The sequence below is a fragment of the Loxodonta africana genome, chromosome 14 (assembly GCF_030014295.1).
Source record: "Loxodonta africana isolate mLoxAfr1 chromosome 14, mLoxAfr1.hap2, whole genome shotgun sequence".
NCBI lineage: Eukaryota > Metazoa > Chordata > Mammalia > Proboscidea > Elephantidae > Loxodonta > Loxodonta africana.
Genome location: NC_087355.1, coordinates 91201996 through 91222605, shown reverse-complemented (window position 1 = coordinate 91222605; position 20610 = coordinate 91201996). Strand labels below are relative to the sequence as shown.

Sequence of the window (20610 nt, the reverse complement as noted above, 5' to 3'; positions counted from 1 at the left end):
GCAAAATAATTCTATTATGAAAACATTCTGCATCCCATTTTGAAATGTGGCATCTGGGGTCTTAAATGCTAACACGTGGCCATCTAAGATGCATCAATTGGTCTCAACCCACCTGGAGCAAAGGAGAATGAAGAACACCAAGGTCACATGACAACTAAGAGCCCAAGAGACAGAAAGGGCCACATGAACCAGAGACCTACATTATCCTGAGACCAGACGAACTAGTTGGTGCCCGGCCACAATCGATGACTGCCCTCACAGGGAGCACAATAGAGAAGCCCTGAGGGAGCAGGAGATCAGTGGGATGCAGACCCCAAATTCTCATAAAAAGACCATACTTAATGTTCTGGCTGTGACTAGAGGAATCCCAGCGGTCATGGTCCCCAAACCTTCTGTTGGCACAGGACGGGAACCATCCCCGAAGACAATTCATCAGACATGAAAGGGACTGGACAGTGGGTGGGAGAGAGATGCTGATGAAGAGTGACCTAATTATATCAGGTGGACAGCTGAGACTGTGTTGGCATTTCCTTTCTGGAGGGGGGATGGGAGGATAGAGAGAGTTGGAGGCTGGCAAAGTTTTCACGAAAGGAGAGACTGGAAGGGCTGACTCATTAGGGGGAGAGCAAGTGGGTGGGAGTAAGGAAAAGGAGTAAGATGTATATTAACTTATATGTGACAGACTGACTTGATTTGTAAACGTTCACTTGAAGCTCAATAAAAGTTAATAATAATAAAATAATAAAAAGGCTAAGAAGAATACTAAAAAAAAAAAAATTATTAAAAAAAAAAATCCTCACAACTGAACCAATGAGCAACATCATGATAATGGTGAAAAGACTGAAGTTGTCAAGGATTTCATTTTACTTGGATCCACAATCAATAGCCATGGAAGCAGCAGCCAAGAAATCAAATGACGTATTGCATTGGGTAAATCTGCTTCAAAGGACCTCTTTAAAGTGTTGAAAAGCAAAGATGTCACCCTGAAGACTAAGGTGCACCTGACCGAAGCCATGGTATTTTCAATCACATCATATGCATGTGAAAGCTGGACAATGAATAAGGAAGACAGAAGAAGAGTTGACGCCTTTGAATTGTGGTGTTGGCGAAGAATATTGAGTATCCCATGGACTGCCAAAAGAACGAACAAATCTGTCTAGGAAGAAGTACAACCAGAATGCTCCTTAGAGTCAAGGATGGCGAGACTGCATCTTACATACTTTGGACATGTTGTCAGGAGGGATCAGTCCCTGGAGAAGGACATCATGCTTGGCAGAGTACAGGGTCAGCGGAAAAGAGGAAGACCCTCAGCGAGGTGGATTGACACAGTGGCTGCAACAATGAGCTCAAGCATAACAGCGACTGTAAGGATGGCAAAGGACGGTGCAGGGTTTCGTTCTGTTGTGCATAGGGTCACTATGAGTCAGAACTGACTGGACAGCACCTAAGAACAACAACTATTAATTTACATGTGTTTAAGTGCACCTAGATATTTTTGAAAGGCAAAAGATAACTAATTTTTTTCCGTTTTATTGTTCTGTACCTGTTGCTTTAAGACAAAATTGTCCTTTTTTGTTGTTTTTGTTGTTGCTTGGTATTTTGTACACTCTCACTTTTAATGTCTTTTTTTCTTTACACCAACTGCACTGGTCTCTTTTTAAGGGGTTTGGGGCCTTCTTGGCTCCTGTGGCCTTGGACTCCCTCCTTTTCTTTGTTTTCATTGGGGATGGCCTTCAGCCTGCAAGGCAGCAGTTAGGAAGGCTGCCTGGTTTTTTTGGTCTGTAACTTTTATTTTATTTTATTGATCGTAAGAAAAGAATTGCCATTGTTTAAGAATGCACTGTAGGGGTGAATCTCCTGGTACATTCTCTTTATTTTTCATTCTGTCCAATCAACTGTTCCCAAGAACCTAGAGCTTTTTATTTTCATCGGTAGTTCATACCACCAGCTTTTTCTTTTGGTCCAATAGGAATTTATTTCTTTCTTGAGCTGCAGCCAAGAGTTTTTTTTTTTTTTTTTTCATTTCTGGGAGAGGACCTCTTTTAAAATCTTAACACTCTGCCTGGAGTGTTCTCTGTATTGTGATTCAAATCTCGGTCTAGACTGAAAATCTGTTCTCCCCACGCGTCTCTTTTTTTTTCAGCCCAATCAATAAATTCTCCAGAGTCTCTATGGGTATGTTCTAATTCAGCATGTATTTTTTTTCAGCAATCACTTCCTATGCATCACACATAAATTACACATAAGACACAGACAGAGGCGACAGAGACAATCTTGCAGTGTCAACATCCCAGACAGCCATCCAGGTTACAGAGGTGACCTTGGCAGCCTCAACCTCCCAGACAGCCCACGAGGTTACGGAGGTGACCTTGGCAGCCTCAACCTCTCAGACAGCCCCAGTCACACATAAGATTCACCCATAAGATGAACAAACAGCGCTCGGACCAGACAAGCCAGAAAGGAAAGGGGGAACGACGATGATCTTAGTGAGGTCTTACACATTACTTGCCTTAGAAACCAGGGGCCTCGGTCCAGTTCTGGAAGCCACGCTGGCCCGCCCTATCTGCCTGAGCCCTAAGCACAACAGGGAGAGGGTCGTGGACTCACCTCAGGATCGTGGTTAGGTCATGCCTTTACCGTCCTCTTTGGCATGGTTGGGGACCGGTGATGCTGCAGTGAGCCTGAGTCTGGGGACAGCCTCCAGGGACAGAGTCCCCAGTGGCCACTTGAAAGGAAAACTGTCAATCAGGCCCAGGCTCCGCTGCGGAGCCACTACCTCTCAAACGGCTAGAGGTCCCCAGAAGGGCCACCAAATTGTTACTGCAATTTTGCAATTTAGAACCGCCTGCTGCAAGCAGCCAATTCTTGAGATGGGGTGAGGCGGGTGGCAAGAGCTTTTTTATATATACCGGTACATGGAGACAGAGGGGACTGATTTCCTAAAGCTGTCTGTCTCCAGGAACTGCAGGCCAGCTGGGATGTTATGGGGAAAGGGGACACGGTTTTTAGGAACTTGTGGAACGTGCATTCTCTTTCTTCTGTTTGGTTTTGGTGGTCGTATCTCAAACATGTTGAAGATCTTTTTCCTGCCATTATCCCATCAGTCCAGGGGTGGCTGGTGCCATCTTTTGTTCTGTTTGACAGGCTTAGATAGATATCATTTGTTTTTCCACGGTCCAAGGGGAAACATTGGTTAACATTTAACTTTTAGAGGAGCTAACAGCAAAATTATAATTGGAGACAGAGACGGGTTAGGGAAAGGAAAAATGGTGCAGGTTCTTCTGTTCACAATGTGGCTGAGCAGCCTGTTTCAAGACCAGCACCAAGGGCCTTCATGCCCAGTATCCACTCTGGTTTTTCTGTGCCAATTATCAAACATGTGCATGTCAAGGTCCTTCCCACCAAGCCACACGGTCCACTGCTGGGCTTCCCTGCCTTCCGTGGCAGACTGTTCTGGAACTTCCCTGGCGTGGCACTTTCCTGGACACATCTGTACTTTGAAAGTTACTATTTTCAAATGTATCCACATTTGGTTTTTAAGATTTATGTCTTTGTCCTTATTTGCAAGATAGTTTCTAAATGCCTTTGAGACTCAGAAGGGCTACATGGCTTTCCAATAATCTTTTGTTACATAGCACACCCTGGCAGGTGCCACAACTATGCTGTCTGTGGAAGGGAACCCACAGGTCACAGGATTCTAGTCATTATCTGGTTTTGGTGTCTTATTTTCACGGGCTAGCTACTTATTCAACCTGTATGCTGAGCAAATAATCCAAGAAGCTGGTCTATATGAAGAAGAACAGGACATCAGGATTGGAGGAAGACTCATTAACAACCTGCATTACGCAGATGACACAACCTTGCTGGCTGAAAGTGAAGAGGACTTGAATCATTTACTGATGAAGGTCAAAGACCACAGTCTTCAGTATGGATTACACCACAATATAAAGAAAACAAAAATCTCACAACTGGACCAATAAGCAAGGTCATGATAAATGGAGAAAAGATTGAAGTTGTCAAGAATTTCATTTCACTTGGATCCACAATCAACACCATGGAAGCAGCAGCCAAGAAATCAAACAACGTATTGCATTGGACAAATCTGTTGCAAAAGACGTCTTTAAAATGCTGAAAACAAAGATATCACCTTGAAGACTAAGGTGCACCTGACCCAAGCCATGGTATTTTCAATTACACCGTATGCATGTGAAAGCTGGACAATGAATAACCAAGACCGAAGAAAAACTGACACCTTTGAATTGTGGTGTTGGCGAAGAATATTGAATATACCATGGACTGCCAAAGGAACGAACAAATCTGTCTTGGAAGAAGTACAGCCAGAATGCTCCTGAGAAGCAAGGATGAGAAGGCTACGCCTCACATATTTTTGACATATTATCAAGAAGATTCAGTCCCTGGAGAAGGACATCATGCTTGGTAAGGTGGAGGGGTCTTGGAAAAAAGAGGAAGACCTCAATGAGATGATTGACACAGTGGCTGCAACAATGGGTTTAAGCATAACAATGATCGTAAGGATGGCACAGGGCCGAGCAGTGTTTCAGTCTGTTGTAGGTGGGGTTTCTATGGCTCCACAGCACCTAACAACAACAGCAATTCCCCCCCCCCATCCAGGCCCGTTGTAGCCCCCCCACCAGATACAGGGCCAATTTCCCGACCCTGAGAATCTGGCCTTGTGACTTGCTTTGTCAATAGAACATGGCGGCAGCGACCTTGTGGGCTCCAGGACTCAAGAGGCTCGCATCCTCCTACTTGCTCTTGGGAACCTGCTGGCGCCACTGGCCCACATTCCTGCCCCCAGCGGCCACCAGCCAGCCACCGAGCGGGTCTCATCCTAGGCCTGCTGCCGGCGGTCGGGAGCGAGCCCAGCCCAGATAACTCAGCAAGTCTGACCCAAGTCGGCAGAGCCCCCAGCTGCAGAAGGGAGCTGGGTTACACGGGGGTAGGTGACGGATGCTGAGCTCCCGAGCGGGGTGGCGCTGCCCGTGCGCCCACCCTCCCCATCACAGCCTCAGGCCCAGGGCCTCGGTGGGTCAGGTGGTCGCGGGCTCAGGGCTCCGGCCCCAGCTCTGCGCCGCCCCAGAAAGCACCCACCCCGAGGACGGACAGCGGCTGAGAACTACGTTTCCGGCTCTGCTGGGCGGCCCGGACTACACTTCCCAGGAGCGCACCGGAGGCCGTGGGCCTCGCCTCAAGGACTCCATTTCCCGGAGTGCCGCGGGGGGGGGGGGGGGGCCCGTCCCAGTCCCGCCCCCTCTACCTGGCCGGGCGCGTGGCCGGAGACGTGGCCGGAGGCGCTCCCGGCGCCGGAAGTAGCTGTCGGTGCCCGGGGCAGGTGCGGCGGCGCAGGTGAAACCGCCCGGGGCGCAAGGCGACCCCCCAGGGGGCGTGGCTGGGCCCTGAGCGCGCGGTGAGGACCCGGGAGCCCCAGCGAGCAGGGATCTATGTGCGTAGGAGGGGGCCGGGGGAATGGCAGGGCCGGTGGGCTTGGGAGGGGGCCACAGGCCTGGCAGGGGTCCGAGCCGGCCCGCAGTGCGGCCTCTCCGCCGGCCGCTGGCTAGGCTGCTTGGAGCAGCGGGATGTCTGGGCAGATACCCCTCCCTGCGGGGCTGGGCCCCGGGGCCCGGTAGATGGGACGGGCCCGGGGTCTGGGAGGGTCCGAGCAGATACCCGCCTTCCGGCACCGGGTCCTGGAGAGCAGGCGGCCCCCGAGGCCTGCCCGGTGCTGAGCGCGACCTGGCCGGGAGGAGCAAGGCTTGCGAGGGTACTCCCGGGCCGACCGGCCGCGGGTGGGCACGGGGTTCAAACACAGACTCTACCCCTTCTCTTGTTGTGGCCCATGGGCTTTGGCCAGAAGCAGCCCTGTTGATCTGCACCAGGAACCCCCAGCCCCGAGGTTTTCTGCCACTCCTCTTGTGAGCCGGAGGGGAACAGAATGTACCCTTTCCCGGGCCCAGTGGGGGTCGTGGGTCGGGTGGGTAGGTGGAGCCTGGCAAGCCTTCCTGGGGAACAGGGCTGGGGGGGCGGTGATGGGCTTAGCTGGTTCCGCATGGACTTTCTCCCCTCCCTGAGGGCCTCACCTGTGCCAGTTGCCCTAGGGAGCTCAGGGCCAGCCCTGCCCGATTGCTGTGGAGCCCAGTGTGAAGGACAGGGACCCCAGTCTGGGTACATCAGGGAGTGGCCTCAGGCCGATGGGAGCATGATGGCTTCCTGCTCACACTGTTGGGCCCTACAGGTGCAGCAGAAATGGAAGAGCCCGGGAGGTCGGTGCGGATCCTAGTGACAGGGGGCTCTGGGCTGGTTGGCAGAGCCATCCAGAAGGTGGTGGCAGATGGGGCAGGCCTGCCCGGAGAGGACTGGGTGTTTGTCTCCTCCAAGGATGCCGATCTTACGTGAGTGAGCCCATCTCTGGGTGCCCCTGCCCCTCATCCAGGTCTTCTCCAGACCAAAGAGCCCAGCCAGCCAGGTGGTTCACATCCTCACACCAGCTAGGCACTGGACTCTGCCACCTTCCCTGTTGCCAGATCAGACCCACCACCCCCATCAGGCCCAGCCCAGCTGCTGCCCCCCCATCCCAGGCCCCAGGCTGCTAGCTCCCATCAGCCTTCAAGCAGCCCCTGACAGCCCGGCTCCCCCAGGGACGCAGCGCAGACGCGGGCCCTGTTTGAGAAGGTTCGGCCCACACATGTCATCCATCTCGCAGCAATGGTGGGGGGACTGTTCCGGAACATCAAGTACAATTTGGACTTCTGGGTGAGTGAGGAGGCATCCCAATGGGCAGCAAGGCCCAGGGGCCTGGGCTTCTGAGAGCTCCCTGGCTGGCTTCCCAGTGCACCCCAGAAGATCCTGAGGGTCAGGGCTTGGCACAGCCCTGGTGAGGCAGCCCGAGGGCCCCAGGGCTGTGGGTTGAGGGGCGGCTTATTGGCCTGAGATTTGGCCCCACCCGTCTCTGGGCATCTGGCCTTGGCTCAGCCCAGATCCTACCCAGGGGCCCCTGTCTCCCCTAGAGCCCCAAGTTTTCCTTGTCTCTACCTTCCCAGCAGGCCTCTGGCCCCCACTTTTATCCTCTTCTCTAGGCTGTCCAAATGCCCTGGTCATTAAATAACCAATAGTGGAGGTAGAGGTGGGCAGGGAGGTGTAGGCTGGCCAAGGCTGTACAGTTACTGGGCCAAAGAGCTGGAGCAGAGGCCTCAGGGGATGGGAATGGGCCCCTTCCCCCCCGCCCCCGCAGTGGGAGCCCCATCCCTACCCCAGGCCCCAATGGGCCAACTAGGCTCCTTCCCCCTCCTTCCGTTACCTGTGGGCTCTCTGCAGCACCTGCTGGTGGGCCCTGTCCTGGGCCGAGAGGGGTATGGTCCTCATTCTAGGGCCTGCTCCCCTGCAGCCTGATGGGGGGGGGACAGACTATGTAAGAATGAACCCCTGGGAGGGGAGGCAGCTCTGCCTTGCCCCAGGGAGGAGTTAGGATGCATAGGTTCAGGTACTGCCCCTGTCTGCGGGCCAGGGTGTCCCCTGGAGGCGCTGGTGAGGGCTGGGGTGCTGTCTGGAGAAGCCTGAGCCTACCCCGCCCCACCACTGCAGAGGAAAAATGTGCACATCAATGACAACGTCCTGCACGCAGCCTTCGAGGTGGGTGCCCGCAAAGTGGTCTCCTGCCTGTCCACCTGCATCTTTCCTGACAAGACCACCTACCCTATTGATGAGACCATGGTGAGGGGGCAGGGTCTGGCCATATGGGTAGGACCTGGGACATTGTACCACCCTCGAGTGGGGTCTCACCATGGGGTGTGGGTAGTGTTAGCTTTGCAGGGGTGGGGTCTGACCTGTATGAGGGGGTGGGGCCTGAGCTGGGGGCGGGGCTGGGAAGTAGTACAGGGCTGGGGCCTGACCTGGAGGCAGGCAGGGAAATAGATCTAGCCTTGTGGGCGGGGCCTGACCAGCGCCCCCGAAGCTGTGGCCTCAGTGCATACCTTGCTCCCCTAGATCCACAATGGCCCCCCCCACAGCAGCAATTTTGGCTACTCCTACGCCAAGAGGATGATCGACGTGCAGAACAGGTCGTCTGGTGCCCTCCCTACGGAGGCCAAAATCGGGGAGGAGGGCTCTTTGGCTTAGGATTGGATGGGATAGGCTGGGACTTCCAGGAACAAGGTGGGCCAAGGCTGCCTCTTTCCCCTCCTGGTCGGTCTGCTTTGTGTCTCTAAGAGGCCAGGGGCAGTAGGTGTTGTGGGCGGTCCCAGGACGTGGGAGGGAGCAGCCTGCCGGGTCTCCGCAGGGCCTACTTCCAGCAGTATGGCCGAACCTTCACCGCAGTCATCCCCACCAATGTCTTCGGGCCCCATGACAACTTCAACATCGAGGACGGCCACGTTCTGCCCGGCCTCATCCACAAGGTGCACCTGGCCAAGAGTAAGTGCTGGCTGACCAGTGTGCCCATGCCGATGGGGTTGACATGAGGACGGGATCCCGGGGGCCTGGGGGTGGGGGGTGGTGGCAGTGTCGGCACAGCGGACACCCACCCCTCCCACATCTGCAGGCAGTGGCTCCGCGCTGACGGTGTGGGGCACGGGGAAGCCGAGGAGGCAGTTCATCTACTCTCTGGTTCGTGTAGGAGGAGCACAGCTCTCCCCAGATGCCCCCTCTCTGTGGCCCGGTCCCCTGCCCTCGGCCAGCGAACACGCTCCTCGCCCCACGCCCATGCTGGGGCTGGAGGTGGGCGTGACACGAGCGAGCCCGGAGTGGGGTGAAGGGTGCGGGAGTAGCCATCCCTGGCCATCGCTGGGTCCCTGTAGGCCCTGGGCGTCACGGGTGCAGCCCTGAGCCCAGGCCGTGAAAAGACTTGGTCGGTGGCATCTGAGCTGGCCGAGCACCACCCAAAGGGACCAGGGGGCAGTGTGAGCTCCTGGGAAGGGCATTGGGGATGGTGGCTCCAGTGGTCCGTGAGCTGTGGCCCCTGACCTTGCCCTGTCTGGTGCCCAGGACCTGGCCCGGCTCTTCCTTTGGGTCCTCCGCGAATACAGTCAGGTGGAGCCCATCATCCTCTCAGGTGCAGCTCGGCCCATCCCACTGTGGCCCTGTCCCGCCAACCCACTGAGGGGTGGGGACAGGGAGGCTGGCCACCCACGGGCTTGGGGGGTGGCAGGCATCCCTGCCCAGGCAGAGTGGCTGAGCTGGCCTTGGGCACCTCGCTCCTGTAGTTGGCGAGGAGGAGGAGGTCTCCATCAAAGAGGCAGCTGAGGCCGTGGCGGAAGCCATGGACTTCCACGGGGAGGTCATCGTGTCCTTTGGCTTCTGTGGGGGGAGATGGGGGTATGGGGGTGGAGCCTAGGGGGTCCCAGAGGCGAGGGGCGGGGTCTGCCTGGGCGGTGAGTACCCGGTGGCTCAAGGGCGAGGCGGAGGCGGCTGGGGGGATCGCGGCTCCTTCCGCTGTGGCCTTGACCCGACGTCCAGTTTGATACAACCAAGTCGGACGGGCAGTTTAAGAAGACGGCCAGTAACAGCAAGCTGCGGGCCTACCTGCCGGACTTCCAGTTCACGCCCTTCAAGCAGGGTGAGGCTCCCCTCAGTGCTCCCTTGGTCAAGGCCCCCATGCCTCCCATCTCCCAGACCCACCCTCCCCATGCCTCGACTTCCCGACCTGTGAAGGGTAGCCATCCTCAGAGCTTAGGCCTTGGGGTACTCGGTCAGAGCCTGGGAGGTAGGCACACTGACTCTCCTGATGTCCCTGGGTCCCCCACCCTCCCACCTCCTCCAGTCGGGGTCACCCCATCGCCCTCACCTCCCACCCCTCAGCCGTGAAGGAGACCTGCACTTGGTTCACGGACAACTACGAGCAAGCCCGGAAGTGACACAGTGGGCGGAGCAGCACCGGCTCCTCCCTAGGCCCAGTGGTGACCACCCTCGGCCCCTGCCAGGAGCCGAGGGTCTGCCCAGCAACCGGAGCCCACCTTCCACTTCTGATGGCCGGCTCTTGGCAGCTGTCTAGTGGGACCACCCATTCATGTCTATCCTCAGGGAAACCAGGGCCTGGTCAGTGCGTGGTACCTCACTCTTTCACGCTGGTCCCTGCATATCTGGTCTGTCTACATGTGGCATTGCTGTCCCATTGCCTGTGAGCAATAAAGTACATTTTCGGTTTTCACAGCAGTCCTCCACACTGCAGGTGCAGCCTCCCCCAGGTCTCTGGGCCCAGCCCCCTGCTCACTGCACAGCCCCTGAGAGCTGCTGGGAGTCAACCCTGGGCCTGCCCAGGGAAAGGGGGCCGACTGGCCCTGGATGGAAAGGCAGAGGTCATGTGTGTGGTGGGCAGCAGGCAGGTGGGGGAAGTGTACAGAGGGGCTGCCGGGCAGACAGGCATGGACTGGGCAGGCAAGGGTGGAGAGTCCCCGGAGGAGAAAGCAAGGGCAGGTCACGTCTCCAGGCAGTGCCTGCTGGGCCGGGAGGGAGGGCGCATTGGAGATGCTTGTGACCATGGCCACAGCCTGTGCCTCCACACGTGGCCATGTGCAGGCCTGGGTAGTCTGAGCCCAGCTGGGCTCCCTCAGACCTCAGTCCTGAGGACTTTCGGCGAAGGGGCTTGTCTGAATTTGAGCAGGCCATCTGGGGACACACGGTTAGATCCAGGGTGCAGGTGATGATCAAGTGGTCACCTCTCAATTAGGACCTTCCCCAGTCAGTCTCTGGATGCCCCCTAGGCCCTGCCAAGCCCCCCTGTCTCCTCCAAGACCAGCAAGGGGATTCATGGCTTATGCACAGGGGGTCCTGCCACTCTAGAGTTCACCAGCTCCTGGCCAGGCCTCCCCTAGGGCCCAGCCTCACTGTGGCCTCTGAGGCCTCCTCCCTGCAACTTCGGGGGTGCTCACAGACACCAGAGTGGGGCTGGCCTAGGAGCTTCACTACAGAAAAACGGCCCCAGGCGAGGGAACCCCATTCCATCACTCAGGCCCCAAACAGAACGCATTCAGAAACGGCTGCTCCCACCCGGAGAAATCCGCCTAGTCCGGACCGGCATTCAGGGTGGCCGCTTCTCGCGAAAGAGCTCCTTGCCGAAGGCCCAAATGCTGGGCGGCCGTCGGTGGCCTTAGGGCTCTGCAGCAGCACCCTCCCGAGGGACACCGCCAGGCGCGCCCTCGGGAGACGCCTCTGGGGGCTAGGACTGGCCCCCCGCCGTGGCCGCCGACCCCCGCGCACGCGCACGCCGGGGCCTGCCGCCGCTCCCTCTGCGGCCCGCGAGGCCCGCCCTTCCCTGCCCCTCCGCCACGCCCCGCCCCGGAGCCGGGGGCAGCCAGGCGGTGATCTCTCGCAGCCGAGGGGCGGGGCTAGGCCGATCCTGCGCTTTTTCGGACTAATGAGCAGTGAGGGGGCGGGGCCCGCTGCCTTGGGAGCCGGTAGAGGGCGCACGGGGAGTCGGGACGGAAGGGGCGGGGCGTGGGGTGCCAGCAGCCAATCAATGAGGAAGGGGGCGGGGCTGCGCAGCCCACTGCTGGGACCGAGGCGTGGGGGCGGGCTCGACCCGGGCGGCAAGATGGCGGCGGCGGAGGGCGCGGTGCCGCTGCAGGTTGGCTTCGTGGGCGCGGGCCGCATGGCGGAGGCCATCGCGCGGGGCCTCATCCGAGCAGGTGGGCGCCGGCCGCGTCGCGCGGGGCCTTCGGCCCACGTCCCAGGGGGCCGGAGAGCCGCCGGCGGGGTGGCCTTCCACTGGGCTGGGACAGGTGCCGAGCTCCAGGTGGGACGCTCGTCGGCCACTGAGAGCACGGCAGGCGGGTGCGTGGAAGGGCACAGGTAGTCGCGAGCCACGTGCGGCTGCTGAGCGCGTGCCATGACGCGGGTCCGAACTGAGACGGGCGCTGCGCGTAAAAAAGTCCGGATTGGAAAATGGGGTAAGGTCTCGAACGAAGGCCGAAGTCGGCAGTGTCCCTTGCCTCCCACGCTGGCCGTACAGAGGTTTCACCCGGTCTCCCAGCCCCGTGCCCCACAGAAGCAGGGGATTTCTACCAAGTGGGCGTCCTGTTCCTGTCCAGAGGAAGCATGGCCCCACTGGGCCTTCCTTGGGTGGTCATCTGCCTCCGCACCCACCTCGCCGCGCCCTCAGCCCTGGGGCTTCTCCTTGGGCGGTTCCTGGGGCGACGTGGCCAAGGAGCTTAAGCGTTCCGGACAGCCTTCTTTCCCCGGAAGTAAGAGTCCTGGGGATCTCTTGGATCCTCACGGGAGGAGGCCAGCCCTGGGCCTGGTTCATCTTTTCATTCTCCCAGCAGTGTCCAGCGGCAGCAGGCAGGTAGCCGAGCCTGTCCAGTAGAAATGGGTTGGATTGCCCCACCCCAGGTGGACGGAGCATGCCCACTGGGCGCTTTGAGTCCTGTGCCGCCAGGCCAGCTGAGGACCAGGCAGGGACCCTCCAATAAGAGATAGTCCAGGTCGCCGCCTCCTCTTCTTCCTCCCGCTCCTCCCTCCTCACTGCTCCTCTGTTTTTGTTGCTCTTTCCAGGAAAGGTGGAAGCCCGTAATGTAGTGGCCAGCGCACCAACCAACAGGAATCTCTGCCACTTCCAGGTGAGCTGTGGGGCACCCCTCATGAGGCCCGGGCGGGCTCTTCTTGGTTCCTGTTTCTCAGTGCTTCCCAGAGCCAGGGAAGTGTTGCTGGTTTAGCAGCACTGGGCTGAAAAAGTGGGGGTTAGAGACCAGGGCAGAGTAAAGGTGTGTATGTGCTGGGCGGGCCAGGCCAGTCACCCACTGAGGGAGGGAAGGCTCATGGAAGGTGCTAACCTCAGGGGTCTCTGAGGAGCAGGGCTGGGGGCTGAACAAGGATGGGTGGTGGGTGAGACCTGGGTACCGGGAGTGGGGCGGTGCTGGCACTTACAGCAAGAGGGGCCTGAGGGGGCCATGGGATGCAAGGTGGCCTCCAGCAGGCAGGTGGTGTTCAGGGTCCACCCCAGCTCACAGCCGCCTGCTGGCCATGGTGCCACAGGCTCTGGGCTGCCGGACCACCCATGCCAACCAGGAGGTGCTGCAGAGCTGTTTCCTCGTCTTCCTTGCCACCAAGCCCCACGTGCTGCCGGCTGTCCTTGTGGAGGTGGCCCCTGTGGTCACTGCTGAGCACATTTTGGTGTCCGTGGCTGGGGGGGTCCCTCTGAGTACTCTGGAAGAGGTGAGTGGCTGCTGTGAAGTGTCGGGGGGTGGGGGCCTTCCCTTCAGCCACTAGAGAGCTCTGACCCAAGTGGGTACTGCTGGCTTGATTCCCTCCCTCTCTTGCCCCAGGCTGCACTCACCCTTCAGGGGCCAGTGGGATGGGTGCCCAAGAGCCTGCCTGTAGCCCTTGGGCTGCTGCACAGGGCTGGGGGCCGGAGGCTGGGTGAGGGTCATCCTTGGAGCCAAACTGGGAGCAGGAAGGGGGCCTGCAGCCTCCTGGCTGCTGACTCCAGTCCCACTCCGGCAGCTGCTGCCCCCGAGCACACGGGTGCTTCGCATCTCGCCCAACCTGCCCTGCGTGGTCCAGGAGGGGGCTGTGGTGATGGCGCGGGGCCGCTGGGCCAGCAACAGCGAAGCCAAGCTCCTGCAGACCCTGCTGGCAGCCTGTGGGTGGTGTGAGGAGGTGCCCGAGGCCTACGTGGACATTCACACTGGCCTTGGTGGCAGTGGTGTGGCCTTTGTGAGTGCTGTCTCCCCACCCCCACCCTTCACCTTCCAGGCTCACTCACAGGCTTGAGTTCCGTGTCACAGGGCAGTGGTGGCCCTGTCTCTTTACCTCTCGTTGCCTTGGGACACCCATTACGTTCCCACTCTGTCAGACTGGGTCTCTGCTGATCTCCTTTGCAACTCCTGGGTCACCTCTGAAGGTGGTTGCCCAGGCCTTGGCCCTGCACCTTGGGCCTTGGGCCTGCAGGGTTCTGAGCTCTCACAGGGCTGCGTGCCGTGTCCAGGGCAGAGCGGGTCTGAGCCGCCTCCACCATGTCTGTCTACAGGTGTGCGCCTTCTCTGAGGCCCTGGCTGAAGGTGCCATCAAGATGGGCATGCCCAGTGACCTGGCCTACCGCATCGCCATCCAGACACTGCTGGTGAGCAGCTGCAGGGCCTCCTGGAGCAGTGAGGAGGGAGCTGGGCAGGCCAGACAGGGCAGAGTCCCCGGTGGGGAGTGAGCAGGAGGAGGGCCGTCCTGACTCCGTCACAGCCCCAAGTGTTCCTCTCCCCAGGGCACGGCCAAACTGCTGCTGCAGGACGGCCGGCACCCCGCCCAGCTGCGGATGGATGTGTGCACACCAGGTGGCACCACCATCCATGGGCTCCATGCTCTGGAGCAGGGTGGACTGCGGGCAGCTGCCATGAGTGCCGTGGAGGCTGCCACCAGCCGGGCCAAGGAGCTTACCAGGAAGTAAGGCTCAGGATGGGGCACAGGCCCCACAAGCCCTGAGTGCTGGGAACCGCCCAGCCTGGGGCACCAGAGAGTACACCAGTCTGCCACCCTATCCCTCCATGGCCCCTACCCCCAAGACAGCATGGCTGTTCCCTCCCCCCTGTGAAGGGACAGGACTCAAGGGATGGCAGGGCTCACTGATGGGGATACCATGGTGACAGCCCTTTTAAGGGGAAGATCTCTGTGGTGGGGTGCCCCGCAGGATTGGGTGGTTGGCTACAGACATGCATAGCAGCCCCAGCCTGGTGCCCCGGTGCCCAGTGCCTCCCTCCGGTGCACCACAGGTCCATTACATGTGGCAGGTGCCCCTTTCTCCTCTTAGCTGTGGGTGTGTTGGAGGCAGCAAGCCTGCCTGAGACCACCTCCCGCAGTAAAGCCAGGGGCGTGAGGCTGCATACCTGTCCTGTGCCTCGGTTGGCCTGCTGTGGGCTGTATCCTTTGCTGCCAGCTACAGAGAGAACTGCACCAAGTCCCTTCCCCTGGGAGCCCACCTAGGGCAGAGCCTCCACTCAAGGGGCCAGCACGGTGCTCACACCAGCACTGCTCCTTGTGGTAGACTGTGGGTGGGGTAGGGGCCCCAGTGACCCCCCCCCGAGTGGGGAGTCTGCAGAGTCTGTTGCACACCACTGGCCTCTGCCTGCCTGGCTCTTCAGCATGTCCCCAGTGGAGAGAGGTCAGGAAACCAGGGATGCGGGTGAGAAAGCAGACATGGTATTAAAAGCTGGGGTGCTGGGGCCTTTGTGGGGGCTGGGTGGCCTGCTGTCTCCAAGGCTTACCTGAGTCTCTCCACTCAACCTGCTGCCCCCCCCCCCCGCTTCCTTTCCACGGCGTTGGCAGCTTGGCTCCAGTCCCCAACATGCTGCTAGTCGGCTGTGCCACCCAGAGCAGATTGACCTCTTTGCTGACAGGGCTCAGGGAGGTGCCAGTCCACCAAGAGAGCCCTGTCCCTGCCTCCCCCCACCAGCAGGAGAGCAGTGCTCTCCCAGCGCCAGCCCCAGCCCATCCCCAGTCCTCAGCAAACTGTCGTTGGGCCGATGGGGGTCTGCCACATGTCAGGCGGGTAACCTTGTGACTGCTTCCATGCTCTGATTTCTCTGTAAGGTGGGCACGAAGACTCAACATTACAGGACTAAATGAGATGTCATTTAACTGGAGCTAATAAAGCCAAATTTCAACTGCTTATTTTCATTTTGAAAGTACAGTAGGTCTCAATCGAGGCCTTGGGCATTGGGCTATGAGTAGACCTCTGTGCTGGCAGGAGCAGGTGGCTCGGGAGGGCAGCATTCCACCCAGCCGCGAATCCTATCACTGAGCCCTGCCTGGTGTAGTCCTCGGCTCCACCACAGCCCGACTGCACCCCGGGGGAGCTGGCATCCACTGAGCCCAGGCAGGCTTGGAGGCCAGGCTCTGGGTGCCCCTTTCCAGTCCCCCCCCCCCGAGAATTCCCAGGCAGCCCTCCCCAGCAGGTCACAGTGATTCATCTTCTGACGGGTCCCTAGGCACCAGGATGGGCTTAGTCCCCAGTCCCCCCAAGAGACTCCCGAGGGAGGGGATCCAACGCAGACCTTTTCCCCTTTAAGTCTAAAATGACTGCTTTTTAGGGTAGAAATTGACACTGATTTTTCCTTTAATTTTTTTTTTTTTTTTTGCATTTCTATGCCCTCCCCCCACTTTCTCAAACAATGGGATGTTCTCGATCCAAGCACTGGATCTAAAATTATAAAAATAAAACTTTAGATTGGGGATGGTACAATGACAAAATGATAATTAAAAAGTTTTGATCTTATGAAGTTGACATGTTCAACCTTTATTATAAAGCACCATTGAGGGGCGGCAGCTAACCAGGTGAACTCAGTTTCAGGGAGGTTGGGTGGTTAAAGGGATGAGCCCTCAACCAAGCATGCCGCTCCCAAGTGGACATGTGCCAGCAGCCCCTTCAAGGAGACTTGCCTTTCAGTTCAAGCCTTGGCCTCAGACACAACCCCAACTATGTAGAGCTGCTTTCATGCCAAGAGGCCAGGCCCCAAGTTTGAGAGTACTGGGGGGTACTCATGCACCCTTGCAAGGATGGCAGGTAATAAGTAGCAAGAAACCCAGTTTGCAATACAAGGCCTGATCAGCAGGTGGCCAATGACTGTTGAGGGAGATTCTAGCAGCTTCTACCCCAAGGCATCAACTCCCTCACCCTCATTATTACGGACCTGGCTTGCAAACTTAAATGCCCACAGGGCCCAGCAGGATAGTAGGCTGGGTGGGGATGGTGCCTTTTGCAGACTCTGGACTGAAACCAGGAGGTTGGGGTATGAGCGCAGGTTACAGCCTCTGGCTCCTGTTTGGGCTCTCTGAAGGCTGGGGACACACCTCGGTGTGGAGGACAGTGAGGGCTGGAGCAGCCTTCTTTATGCGCGGGGCTTGGAGCCTGCAGCCTGTCCCGCAGCAGCACCCAGGACACAGGGTGCAGCCGTGCGAGAAGGAAGACACTTATGGGCCCTCTCATGGGGGAATTCTAGGTTACCACCTGTACCTGGCAGCAGTCTAGGGAGCGGTCCACACACCATCTACCAGACACACCTGTCCAGGGCACAGGGACAGTGCAGTGTGGTTCCCAGAGCTAGAGGGGACAGCTGGGAGGAGGCTGGCACGATGGGGAGCAGACTGGGCCACAGGAGGTAACAAGAGGGCTCCTCAGCACCCCCACAGCTGCCCCCTCCTCAGGCCAACAGGAAGGTCTCAACAGAACATTCAATTTGAGACTGAAACCTCACAGAGAGCTCCTGAGCTGCCTGTCAGGGCTCAGCTGAGTGGCCCTCACCTGGCACCACCCTCAGCCAGCTCCCTGCCCTGGATAATGAATGGCTGTCAGCTGGAGACCCAAGAGCCACTGTAAACATACTGAGCTTCATGAAACCAGCCAGGCTGCCAAGGGAGAGAGCCTCAGATGGCCAGATAGCCCTGAGGCTGCTACAGGGCTCACCATGCCCACACCATCCTTCTCTTGCTCCCAAATTCCCCACTTTCCCACAGCTCTGACTAGACGTTTTGGTTCTGGATGGTGGCAGCTCAAGAGGACCGTTAACGTTCCTGGATTCGTGTGGAAATTCCTTTTCGGGGTGCTCACCCCAGCTGCCGCCCTGCCTGCCAAAGCCCAGGCTCTACCAGGAAGACAAGTGTTTGTACCCTCAACTGCTTGACTTGCACCCCTAGGGGGCACATTGGGGCAGGGGAGGCCTGGGGGAGCTGCACCCTCTGCGGGACCCTGGTGGCACCCCTCAGAGACACTGGCCAACCCCTGGGAATAGGTGACCTGCTTGGAATGAAGCAGTCCCACGTCCAGCGGGACAGAGACACGCAGCCCTGCTGCACACAGGCCCTGATCACTAAGGGGGCCTACCCCGCCCACCCTGGCACTCGACTAGCACCACTGGTGGTGCAGCCCAGAGACCACCGCCCTGCTCCTGTTCTCATGGCCCCTCTAAGGATTATTTTTAAAAAGTGTACTGCTGTGTTTAAAAAAAAAGTGGTGTGCTTCTCCACTGAGCTTCTGACAGCTGTGAGGAAAGATCATGGCAACCACAGCAGACCACGCGGCACCAGGGCTTTGCTTCTGGGGTGCTGGCCTTTGTCCAGTGCACATGATGGGCGATTTGGGGTGGGGGGGGGTGCTGACAGGCACAGCCTGGAGTCCCGCCAACCTCGGGAGCCAGTCCCACGGGGGCCTGGCTGGGCACGGGAAAGTGCTGCCGCTAAGCTTACGCTTGCCGGGATCCTGTTGCAGGTACCCTGGCTGAGACCGTGACCCGGCCCTTCGTGTGCTCCCCCAGGGAGCTGCCTGGGCGACTCTTCTAGCCCCCTGAGACTGAGAGCAGTGGGATGGACTGCATATTCCCTCCGGCAAGTGGAAAAGGAAAAAAAAAGGCGCTGGGGGCCGCTCAGGCCGATAGTCACACCCCGTCCTCCGGCACTGCCCCGCCGACGCCCCCCAATCGCCGGGCCATGCTGATGAGCGAGCGCAGCTGCACCAGCTTCAGCGGCCCCACCTCCCCGGGGTCCCGGCTTTCCAGCCACCGAAGAGCCGTCTCTAGACCCCGAATAGCCTCGCCAGCGGTGGGCACTGGGGCCCCTTCCCGCTCGGCCGCTGCAGGCCCCAACCCCGCCTCCTCTCCGCCTCCCATGCCCGGGGGTAGGCTGGCCTGGGGTGCAGGGTCTTCCCGGGCTGGCCAGGGCGGCGGGCGTGCGCCTGACTCCTCTCGGGAGCTGTCGGGCAGCCCCCCGTCGTCATCTAGGTGCAGCCACTCGGCCACCTCCTCGGGCGCCAGGCGCTTGTAGGCCAGTGCAGCCAGATGGTTGAGGTCGCTGACCACCGTGCTGTGCTCGGTTGCTTCCTCTGCCTGGCCGGCTGGTGGCGCCCCATGCGCCTCCTCGGCACGGGGCTCGAAGGCGGCCCGAAGGCCCAGCAGCCAACAGCGTTCGATGCTGCCGGCCTGCACCAGGTCCCAGGAGAGGCCGGCCAGGTAGAGCATGTCCTTGAGCATAAAGCTGCGCATGAAGTCCAGTGGGGAGCCGCCCGCGCAGGACACGGCCAGGCGCAGCAGCTCGCGCTTGTACAGCTGCTTGAAGGCAGCCACCACGCCCTGCTCCAGCGGCGCGGGGATCTGCGCCCGGCCGCTGCCTCTGGGGAGGAACAGCACTCGCACAGCGCCATCGGGTGTCTGTAGCTCCTCCGGGGACCCAGGGGGCTCGGGTCGGGCCCGCCTGGGCGTCTCCTCGCTCTCGCCCAGAGCCGGCGTCCTGGCGGCCGGGCTCGGGCTGGGCGGGTGGGCGACCAGCAGTACGGCCTTCTGCTGCAAACAGCTGCGGCGCAGGTAGCGCTTGACGCCGGGAACGAACTCCTCAAAGAACCAGCCCCGCAGTAGCGGTCGGCTGAGCCAGGCGTCCGGGCTGTAACGGTAAGAGGCGGGAAACTTGTCCTGATTGTGATGGCGCAGGCTGGGCGGGTCAGGCAGCTGCCCGATGATCAGCGGCTTCAGCTTGTGGCTGCCGGTCAGATTGGCGGCGAGCAGCACGGTCACCCTGTCGCCCCGCCAGCGCCGCCCGCAGCCCCCTCCCCCGAGGTCCCCTGCGCCCCGGGGCGCCGCCTGCTCGGGGAGGAGCTTCCAATAGAGGCCGGTGACGTTGGCGTTGTAGATCTGCTCGTCGCCGTAGCCGCCGTTGGCGGGGGGCAGCGGGGCGGGCGGTCGGGCCGAGAAAGGCCCCGCGCCCCCAGGCAGCCGTAGGGTGGGCTCCTCCTTGACCGGCGGGTCGGGAGCCGGCGGCGGGCCGGGCGCGGGAGGCGGGGGCTCGGCCTCGCCGTAGATGCGCTGGCTGGAGATCCCGTGGCGCTTCTGCCAGCGCCAGAACCAGCCGTGGCTGGCCTTGAAGGTGCACTCGGGGCCGTAGATCTGGCGCGCAAAGGCCTCGGCCTGCGCCTGGATGAGCGGCCCCGATAGCGGCACGCCGTGCTGGCGCAGCGCCAGGAACCAGGCGTACACGGCGCGGTCGATCTCCTCCTCGTTGGCCAGCCGCATCTTCTTGCGCTGCGTGCCCACCTCGCCGCCCAGCTGCTCCAGGAACCAGCGCAGCTTGGGCTCGTCCTTGAGCCAGCCGCGCAGCGTGCCACCGGGCACGCCGAAGTCGCGGCACACGCTGGCCTGCCGCTCGCCGCCCTTGACGCGCTCTATGGCCTGCAGCTTGTCCTTGATGGAGTAGGCCTTGCGGAAGGCCATCTTCACGGCCACGCGCGGCCGCGACCCGGGCGCGGGGGGCAGCGGGCGCGCGGCGGGGGCACCGGGTGCGGGCGCCCGCGGCGGCTCGGTGGGGCGCGCGAGCGGGGGCCGGCGGGCACGGCGCGGCGCGGGGCGCGGGCCCGGGCCGGCCGGGGGGCCCGCGAGGTGCATGGCGGCGGCCGGGACGCGGGAGCCATACGCCCGAGCCCGCCGGCCGCTGGGGCGGAGCGGGGCGCGGCCCCCGGCCCTCCCCTTTGTCTGGCGGGCTCGCTGCCGCCGCGGGGAAGGGCGGCCGGGGCGCATGCGCTCGGGGCCAGCCCCGCCCACGCGGCAGCGGCGCCTGCGCACTGGCCGCCCGGCGCGCGTCAGCGGACTCGCGCCGCTCTGTCGGCCCCGCCCCGGGCCGGCCCGGAGAGTCCACTGG

At 60.3% G+C, this 20610-nt stretch overlaps 3 protein-coding genes across 10 annotated transcripts; 2 read left to right on the top strand and 1 right to left on the bottom strand.

Moving 5' to 3' along the window:
- Positions 1 to 5274: 5274 nt before the first annotated feature.
- On the top strand, positions 5275 to 10159 carry GFUS (GDP-L-fucose synthase). Of its 8 annotated transcripts, none has more exons than XM_003422395.3 (11): positions 5358 to 5464; positions 6254 to 6410; positions 6657 to 6771; positions 7600 to 7728; positions 8002 to 8075; positions 8294 to 8427; positions 8555 to 8619; positions 8998 to 9064; positions 9216 to 9295; positions 9469 to 9568; positions 9811 to 9985. In XM_003422395.3, the coding sequence occupies exons 2-11, from the start codon at positions 6265 to 6267 to the stop codon at positions 9864 to 9866; spliced, it is 966 nt and encodes a 321-aa protein (XP_003422443.1). In that variant the 5' UTR covers positions 5358 to 5464; positions 6254 to 6264; the 3' UTR covers positions 9867 to 9985. The 8 variants fall into 8 exon arrangements, with proteins under 8 accessions (XP_064124238.1, XP_064124239.1, XP_064124237.1 ...); XM_064268171.1 differs by having other exon boundaries at positions 9773 to 9927; XM_064268168.1 differs by lacking the exon at positions 8998 to 9064 and having other exon boundaries at positions 5275 to 5367; positions 9773 to 10159.
- A 1370-nt stretch (positions 10160 to 11529) lies between these two features.
- On the top strand, positions 11530 to 15606 carry PYCR3 (pyrroline-5-carboxylate reductase 3). The gene is made up of 6 exons (XM_010601709.3): positions 11530 to 11636; positions 12502 to 12566; positions 12982 to 13161; positions 13450 to 13662; positions 13976 to 14068; positions 14204 to 15606. The coding sequence occupies exons 1-6, from the start codon at positions 11543 to 11545 to the stop codon at positions 14384 to 14386; spliced, it is 828 nt and encodes a 275-aa protein (XP_010600011.1). The 5' UTR covers positions 11530 to 11542; the 3' UTR covers positions 14387 to 15606.
- A 427-nt stretch (positions 15607 to 16033) lies between these two features.
- TIGD5 (tigger transposable element derived 5) lies at positions 16034 to 20390 on the bottom strand. Its single transcript, XM_064268165.1, has one exon. It carries the CDS (start codon positions 20355 to 20357, stop codon positions 18366 to 18368), a length of 1992 nt encoding a protein of 663 aa, XP_064124235.1. The 5' UTR covers positions 20358 to 20390; the 3' UTR covers positions 16034 to 18365.
- Between the last annotated feature and the right edge of the window lie 220 nt (positions 20391 to 20610).

What these genes read in the sequence shown, in the direction of transcription:
- GFUS (XM_064268168.1), top strand. Translation starts at nt 6,265, where the DNA reads ATGGAAGAGCCCGGGAGGTCGGTGCGGATCCTAGTGACAGGGGGCTCT. An exon ending in TCCAAGGATGCCGATCTTAC is followed by an intron (nt 6,411 to 6,656) that starts GTGAGTGAGCCC and finishes CGGCTCCCCCAG; the next exon opens with GGACGCAGCGCAGACGCGGG. An exon ending in ATGATCGACGTGCAGAACAG is followed by an intron (nt 8,076 to 8,293) that starts GTCGTCTGGTGC and finishes GGGTCTCCGCAG; the next exon opens with GGCCTACTTCCAGCAGTATG.
- PYCR3 (XM_010601709.3), top strand. Translation starts at nt 11,543, where the DNA reads ATGGCGGCGGCGGAGGGCGCGGTGCCGCTGCAGGTTGGCTTCGTGGGC. An exon ending in GCGGGGCCTCATCCGAGCAG is followed by an intron (nt 11,637 to 12,501) that starts GTGGGCGCCGGC and finishes TGCTCTTTCCAG; the next exon opens with GAAAGGTGGAAGCCCGTAAT. An exon ending in GTGGCAGTGGTGTGGCCTTT is followed by an intron (nt 13,663 to 13,975) that starts GTGAGTGCTGTC and finishes GTCTGTCTACAG; the next exon opens with GTGTGCGCCTTCTCTGAGGC.
- TIGD5 (XM_064268165.1), bottom strand. Translation starts at nt 20,357, where the DNA reads ATGCACCTCGCGGGCCCCCCGGCCGGCCCGGGCCCGCGCCCCGCGCCG.